Raw genomic sequence first — 9,023 nt, forward strand, 5'->3', positions numbered from 1 at the left:
AACAGAATACTTAATTATTATCTTTATAAAATTTATAATATTAAACCAAAAATAAATCATTTCATTATTAAACTTAAATTAAATTATAATAAAAAAAAAATTAAAAAAAAATGAGAACTTTTAAATAGTTGATTTAATACTAATTTCGCTTATTTTTTTTAAAAAAAATATAATATTTCATTCAAAAATAAAAACATTTTATTTTTTCTCAATACCACATAAAATCGCATTATAACATCGATAGAGCCAAAATGTAAAACGAAACATTAAAATCAAGATGTATCTCGCTGCATTGCGCGAGTACCTTTCTAGTTATAATAAAAGATAAAATTAAAGAAGTTACACAAAAAAAGAGAACTATTATATAGTTAATTTAATACTAATGTCGATTTTATATTTTTTAAATTTTTTTATGCGATCTTCAAATTTATATTTTATTTAAAAATAAAAACATTATCGTTTTCTCAAAACCACTTAAAATCGTATTATRTCGATAGAGACAAATAATAAAAACTAAACATTAAAATGAAGATTTATCTTGCTGTATTGCGCGAGTACCCTTTTAGTTATATTATAAAACCTTTGACAAGAACTCTTAAAAATCATTTTTTATACATAAAGTACTGTCTATTGATATATATTACTTAAAATTCAAGATTACAAGTAAATCATGCATAAGTACAATTTATTAAAGCTTCATTTTTTAATTTGTGTAACTAACTATAGATAAACATAATCAAATACGTGATAGACATCTCATTTTGAATATAAAATAAATTAAAATATAATTATTATTATCTTTATAAAAATTATATTATTAAATGATAAATAAATTAATTCGTTATTAAATCTAAATTAAATTATAAATAAAACATTGAACTACATAAATTACATAAAAACGAGAACTTTAATTAGTAAATTTGATACTAATATCGATATTTTTTTTCTTCTAAATTTTATGATATATTAATATTTACATTTTATTCAAAAATAAAAGTATTATCGCTTTCTTAAAACCACTAAAAACCGTATTATATCAACATAAATAAATAATAAAACAAAACATTAAAATTGAGATATATCTTACTATATTATACGAGCATTCTTCTAATATACCAATAACAAGTTTTTATTTATATCATATGTTAATGATTATTAAAATAAATAATTAATTAAAATATTTTTCTAAAATTCGAATTCCTTTTTTGTGAACACAATGTTTTTTACTTTCCAGGTACAGTCTACGCCATCCTCATGAAACCCTAAATTCTCCCCCAAAAACCTTAAACCCTAATTTCAGTTCCTGAGCAATTATAGGTTTGAGGGTCCAAGCAACCTGTAAATTACTCAAAATGGCGTTAATGGATATGGCAGCAACTATGATTTTCACCGATTGTTCATCATCATCATCTTCTTCTTCAACAGCTCGGCTTCTCCACTTCACGAGCACCAAAGTTCAGAAGCTTCCGAACACCATTTCCCGATTTCACCGCTCAAATTCCCTTCAATTTGGAATCTCTAACCCTAGATTTTCCAGAACCATCATCACTCACTGTTCATCGTCATCTATCAGCGGTAAATTTCCCTTTTATTGTTGCTGATGATTTCCATATGGATTTTAAGGTTTAGTATATTAGCTTTAAAATTCAAAAATTGAAATGGTTTTCTGGTGTAAATTCAGTCATCGATTTAGTTCTCTAAGTTTATTTTTGTTAGGTTTGAAGTATTCATATCAATTTTGAAGCTGAAAGGTCCAATTGCGTGTGCTTGTGTTGGTTTCATCTCGTTATCATCTTGCATAATTCCTTGCCATTTGATTAATTTCATATCTCTCGCTTGCTGATAAGGAAATATGTTGATAGTAACAGCAGAAATTTTCTATTTTTTATAGTTATGAAGTTAAATGGAATTTTAAAGTCGAAAGTCAGCTTGCTTGATCTTAAAAGTTTTGAATTATGGAATGGAGGTGTTTATATTTGCAAGATCAGTGTTTGTAATGGCTGTTTTTCAATTGTGTTTATGTCCCAATTTTGGTTAATTTTGATGCGAAAGCATAATTAATGTAGATTTGTAGCTGTTAAACCCTAAAGAATTTTTTTGTGCAGTGATTATATCTTAAATCATAATTGGATGCATAAAATTCCAGTGTCGTGGTGTTATTAAGTTATGTAATCTTTCTTGGAAATTGATTGAAACAGCCAATCCTCTTAATGAGCAATGGAGGTGTGTGAAGGTAGGCTCAAGCTAAGATTCTGCTCGTGGGCGTAGTGGCATCAACCAAATTCACTTTTAGCCACTTTTCAAAGCCTCTTCCCAAAATAGCCGGTCTTTATGCAGATGCTTGCCGCATTTGAGTTAGGACTGATTTCTGGAAGAATAAAAAAATCTTTGCGCATATGCGTAAGGATTCTTTATGCAAAATTTTGAATCTTTACGCAATTTTTTTTTCCTTTTTTTGTAAATCTGAAAATCGAGTTTACACAAATGCATAAGACATTTGCATACTCGGGCTAAAATGGGAATTTAGTTGAAAAAGTTGCTAAAAAGTGAAGTTGATTGGGGAGGTTGGCTATTTTGGTCAATTTCCCAATATTGAGATCGAAACATGGTAAAGGACAAAAAGAAAACGAACAAAGAAATGCTGCAGAATTGTACAATTATTGCAAGATGCAAGTTTAGAAGTTCAGATGATTGAATATCAGTGACCTGAATTGTCCCCATTAGACGGCCTAAAAAATGTCAAAAGATGCATCGCTTAGAATCAAGAATTAAAAACCTCATAGATTATTTATCTTGCAGCCATAGAGTTAAACAACGAGGCCTCTGCAACGGTTATTGACGGAAAGCGTGTTGCAAAAGACATACGAGAAGAAGTTGCTGTTGAAATATCGAGAATGAAGGATGAAATAGGAATTGTCCCCGGGTTGGCAGTTATTCTTGTTGGGGATAGGAAGGATTCAGCAACTTATGTACGTAACAAGAAGAAAGCTTGTGACTCTGTCGGGATTAATTCTTATGAAGTACGGTTAGCTGAAGATTCCTCTGAAGAAGAAGTTCTTAAGCACATTTCGAAGTTCAATGACGACCCTTCTGTTCATGGAATACTTGTCCAGCTACCTTTGCCTTCGGTAAGCTTCTGAGTTCTTTATCGGCTTATTGTTTTAAATTTTATGAATTTGTGTCAAATTAACATGAACGGGTCTAATTTCATATTTGTAATACGAGTTATTGACTTGTTGAACCTTTTGCACTTTTGGAAGAATCATGGTTGGAAAAGTTGATCACTTTGGGTGCATTTGGTGTGTACAGGAGAGAACAATTGTTCAGCGTTTGGTAAGACAGAACTTGACATGACAGAATAGATAAAATGACCAATTTACCCTTAATGAGTTGTTTATATGTTTTGCTTAATTTTTTATGTAATTTATTAAGTTATAATAAAATAAATATTTTTTATAACAAAATATATCATTAGGAAGTTTCGTCATGATGATTAAAATGACACCAAAATAAAAAGTTTATGTAGTTTCCCATTTTTATTTTATACCTTTTCTATATTATTTTTCTATGAATAATATTTAATAAAGTACATAAATTAGTCAAGTTATAGAAACCATATACAAATAATACTTTGAGGACAGAAAAGTGAAAGTTTAAAGAGCATAAAATACAATAAAGTAAATTTAAAGAATGAATAAAATATAAAGAGGGAAGCATATTTGATGTTTTAGAAGAAAATTAGGTTTTATTTTGAGGTTATATTGGTAAAATATAGGTCTGTTCCACCTTGTTCCATGGAGTGGGGGTGGAACACGCCTTTTCCAGTTTGTTCCACTCTATTCCTATTTATTTCGCATTAAAGTCTTGTCAAACGTGGAACATTGATCCCTGTTCTGTCATGTCCAGTGTACCAAACGCACCCTATGAACTTGAATCTTATGGATTACAAATAAATAGGAAAATGGACAAGAAAAGAGAGGATGAGGGCAAAGTTGATGAAACTTGATAGAATTTAGAAATAAGTGCCTACTTTCCAATTCTACCCTTAATTATAAGATGGAGAGATTTGTTACTTCTACCCTTATTAAGGGGAAAAAGTCATTTAGTTCATTAACAAGTGTAACAATTACACATTTTTAAAACTGTCTTTTTCATTGTGGACAATTATTTTGGTACAGAGGGAGTATGTGGTAAAGATATAGATTGATCGTTGATATACTCTAATACACTTCTTGGATCAGCATATGAATGAGCAGAACATCTTGAATGCTGTTTGCATCGAGAAAGACGTTGACGGATTCCACCCTTTGAATATCGGTCGTCTAGCCATGCGTGGGAGAGAACCGTTGTTTGTTCCTTGCACACCAAAAGGGTGCATAGAGTTGTTGCATAGATATGACATCCCTATCAAAGGGAAGAGGGCAGTCGTGATTGGCAGGAGCAACATTGTCGGAATGCCTGCTGCTCTCTTACTTCAAGTAAGTCTACTGGGGCTGTTTGGTTAGTTTTCCATTAAATCCTGTATGGATAAAGCTGTCTGTGTGGATTAATCTATCTGTATGGATTGGAAAGACTTTTGTTTGGGAGGGTTTTTCATAGGTGCATGTTTTTAATTGGGAGGAGCAGATTTGGGAAAAACTTGGCTTTCTGCATAAAGTTCCCTCCTAGTAGCTTACTGAAATATATCATTAAGCCACTACCAAACATCCATGTATAGCTGACCAAATAAGCTAAGTCCCATTAAGCTCATTAAGCTGCTAACAAACAGGCCCATCCGATGTAGCTTTACCTTATTACGAATTTCTCAAAGCATGTTTTGGGTAGACAAATTTTGAATCCTATTGGGTATGCCCACTTTACTATTTATAAATGTTTTCTTTCTTTGAAATAGTTTTTTCTGGGGTTCCGTCCCCTTTATTCTTTGCATGCACTTTCACCTTGTGGTCTGTTTGCTTCTCTTATAATTTTTGCTTTGCAAGCCGGGGGTTCACTGAAACAGTGTCTCTACCCAAGGTAGAGAGGGTAGAGGCAAGGTCTGGATACATCCTACACCCACTGGACCCTACTCGGACTGTTTGGTTGGTTTTTCATTACGTCTTGTATGGAAAAAGTTGTATGTGTAGATTAATTTGTCTGAATAGATTGGGAAGGTTTTTGTTTGGAGGGTTTTTTCATAGATGGAAGGAGCATGTTTTTTCTGCATAAAGCTCTCCCCTAGAAGCTTACTGAATAAGCCACTTTCTATATCATTAAGCCACTACCAAACAGTCACATATAGCTGATTGAATAAGATGTGAGTCCCATTAAGCACATTAAGCTGCTAACAAACAGGCCCCATGTGAGATTTACTGGGTTAGTTTGGTTTTGACTATTCAAACACGCAAGAACCCTAAAAATGTATCATTTATCATTTTTATAGAGAGAAGATGCTACCGTAAGTATTGTTCACTCAAGAACGAAGAATCCCGAGGAGATCACTAGACAAGCCGATATCGTCATATCAGCAGTCGGGCAACCGAATATGGTCAGGGGCAGTTGGGTGAAACCTGGCGCAGTTATAATTGATGTCGGAATCAATCCAGTTGAGGTTAGTATTAACTACTCCTTCCGTTCCAAAATAAATGTCCATGTTTCTATTTTAGTTTGTCCAAAATGAGTGTCCACTTTAACGAAATAAGTGCAGACTTTCCCATTGTGCCCTTAACTATGAGAAGGATAAATTAATACTCCCTCTATTTTGAAGGGCAAAATTGTCATTTAGTTCATTAAGAGTGTGATAACTGATAATTTCACTTTTCTAAAATTGTGTACGTTTTTCATTGTGGACACTTATTTTCATCATTATCTCTTTCTTGTTTAGAATTCAAGTAATTTTGATTTTTTTAACTAGGGTTAATTACCAAAAGCCATACAGTCAGCAGTTCGCCAATATGACATAACGGGTTTTTGTTTTTTCATTTGAACACGTTTTCTTACTCAAGTCGGGCGTTTTCTCGGAAATAGTCTCTCTGTCTTTTGGGACAGAGATAAGGTCTGCGTACATGTTACCCTCAGTCCCCCAGAACTGACCTGATCATGTTACTATTTTTATGGAAAAAAACTGCCACACATTGGATTTTTTGAGCTTAAGTTAGATCATCAAATATTTGTCAAGTAGACTATTTAATGGGCGGATCTCTATTTGTTACTTCATTTATTGGTTACTTAAAATAACATAATTTGACAATCTCCCAGCATGACTGGACTTTTCGGCTATGTTTGGCAAATTAGCTGATAAGCTGGCTGTTAGCTTAAAAATTAAAAATTAGCTGTAGCTGTTAGCTGAAAACTGAAAATTTAGTTGTTGGTTAATAAGCTAGCTGTTAGCTAAAAAATTAGATGTACCCGTTAGCTAAAAACTGAAAAGTTATTTGTTGGCTTATAAGCTAGCTGTTGGCTAAAGAACTAAAAAGTTAGCCTTTGGCTAATAAGCTGGCTGCGAGCTAAAAAACTAAAAAGTTAGCTGTAGTGTTAACTGAAAACTGAAAAGTTAGTTGTTGGCTAATAAGCTAGTTGTTAGCTAAAAAACTAAAAAATTAGCTGTACCGGTTAGCTGAAAACTGAAAAGTTAGTTGTTGGCTGATAAGCTAGTTGTTAGCTAAAAAATTAAAAAGTTAGCTGTACTTTTTAATTGAAAACTAAAAAGTTAGTTGTTGCTAATAAGCTAGATGTCAGCTGATAAACTAGTAATGTTTGTTTAAAACTAGCTGATAGCCTAGGCCCTAGATCACGATGTGAAATGACCAAAAAAATACATGTTAGAATAATTAATTGGAAAAATAAAAAGAGAATAACTTGATAAAACTCCTAGAGCTTATTGAAACGCTACTCTACGTAGCATTTCAAAAGGCTAGCTTACGCCTAACCAAATGGGGCTTTTTCAATAAGCTCAAAGAATAAGCTATGTCTATGGTTGCCAAACACGACCTTTTAACACAAACCCAAAAAGAAGAACGAATGGGTAAATTTGTAAAATTCCGTAGCTCGATTCTCTCTTATCAAATATGACGTGGTTTAACACTATTCCAAGATGCTAACGGGATTCCACTACAACAAAACATATTTTATAGGACGCCTAAAATGTAGAAGTGTCCTAAAAAAATACTTTATAGGACCAAACCAAAAAGCGTCCTATCTAAAAGCATTAAAGTGTTACACTAGGCTTATAGGACTCTTTTAGGCAGTTTAACATGTTTTTAGGACGCTTCTAAAATAAAGTGACGTATTAACTATTTTAGATGACGCTATCTAAAAAAGTGTTCTATAAAAAGATGGGTTTATAGGACAATTCTCAAAAGTGTTCTATAAAATAGCTAATAAAGCATCCTAAAAAACTTGTAAAAACGCATATAGACCTTTCATAATGCTTTTAGATAGGACGCTTTATAGTTTGATTCTATGGACTTGAGTTCTATAAAGTATTCTATTAGGACGCTTAGGGGCTGTTTGGTTGGTTTTTCATTAAGTCCTGTATGGATAAAGTTGTCTGTATGGATAATGTTGTCTGTATGGATTAATCTATCTGTATGGACTGGGAAGATTTTCATTGATGGGAGGAGCGTATTTTTTAATTGGGACGAAGGTGTTTGGAAGAAACTTGGCTTTCTGCATAAATAAATAAGCCACTTTCTATATCATTAAGCCACTACCAAACAATCATTTTTAGCTAACCGAATAAGCTGTGAGTCCCATTGAGCTCATTAAGTTGCTAACAAACATGCCCTTGACAATCTAGGCATCCTATAAAGCCAAATTTTGTTGTAGTGTTCATATACCGTGCTTAATGAATAATACGGTTTTTTTAATCATAATAATGGCTTCGTTTTTCCTTCCAACAGGATCCTGAAAGCCCGAGAGGATATCGATTAGTTGGCGATATTTGTTATGAAGAAGCAAGCAAAGTTGCTTCAGCAATCACTCCAGTTCCTGGGGGTGTTGGCCCAATGACCATAGCTATGCTTCTTTCCAACACTCTTTTATCTGCTAAAAGAGTTCATAACTTCAGGTAACTTTTCTTCAACTATTTTACGTCACGCGAAGATGGTAACTTTATCCAAACGATTTTCGGGCGTCTAGTGCCGTGCCGGCTTTAGAAACATTTTTCCTAAAATGCCCTTTCGATAGTATGATGCTAGAGAGATGAAGAGATGTGTAATCTCGTTTTGGTTTCGCTTTAAAGATTCGATAGATTTGCTATTTTGGCATCTGAGTTTGCTTGAAAAGCGTTGGGGGTAGTTTCGTAATTTACACACAAGTTGTTGGTCAGTACGAGTGCGTTTGGTATGCGGACGAAACTGGATTGGACGTGGACGATAAAAGAACTATGGAATAAAATATACTTAATCAAACACCCCCTAGTATTAAAATACACTTATAATAATGATTTATGTGAATAAAATCTTGATTTTTTAAAAAAAATAACTTGAAAAATCTTGTATTATAATTTATAAAAAATAAAAAATCGAAAAATAATCTTATATATAACCAGTCCTGACCTCGAATCTTGAGCCAGGCCAATCGGGCCTGGCCCAATTCGGTCTTGATATTGGCTTGGGTTTAATTGTATCATGAAAAATATTTATTTCATGGGCAAAATCGTAAATTTACATATGGTCATTTAATGGAAGATGAGAAAATGGAATCCTTTTTCTTTGATTTCTTCATAGTATTGATAAGAATTCAAAATTGAAGTTTAACGAAAAGTAATTAATCATTTTGACCGAATGTTTTTATTTGAACAATAAGTAGAAAAGCAGTAGAAACTAAATTGAAACAGTGTTATAGCAATTAATACGGATTTTTCAATGACCAAATATTTCAAGACCTAAAAATGTCGTCACAACATGATCATTTGAGATAATTGTGTTTTTAGGTTTTCAAAATTTTTAATTAATTATAAACATTAACGGGCCGGGAAGGCCAATTTAGTTCGTTTTTGCCAATCCGCTATGCCCGCCTATTGTTTTTAACATGTCAATTCAAAC

General features: G+C 32.6%; 1 protein-coding gene across 1 annotated transcript; it reads left to right on the top strand.

Annotated features, from left to right (window-relative positions):
* Positions 1 to 1,207: 1,207 nt before the first annotated feature.
* LOC112527015 (bifunctional protein FolD 4, chloroplastic-like) lies at positions 1,208 to 8,289 on the top strand. Its single transcript, XM_025137487.1, has 5 exons — positions 1,208 to 1,575; positions 2,800 to 3,128; positions 4,242 to 4,478; positions 5,420 to 5,587; positions 7,878 to 8,289. Exons 1-5 carry the CDS (start codon positions 1,353 to 1,355, stop codon positions 8,046 to 8,048), a joined length of 1,128 nt encoding a protein of 375 aa, XP_024993255.1. The 5' UTR covers positions 1,208 to 1,352; the 3' UTR covers positions 8,049 to 8,289.
* Positions 8,290 to 9,023: the final 734 nt, after the last annotated feature.

The sequence above is a fragment of the Cynara cardunculus genome, assembly GCF_001531365.2.
Source record: "Cynara cardunculus var. scolymus isolate 2C chromosome LG 14, CcrdV1, whole genome shotgun sequence".
NCBI lineage: Eukaryota > Viridiplantae > Streptophyta > Magnoliopsida > Asterales > Asteraceae > Cynara > Cynara cardunculus.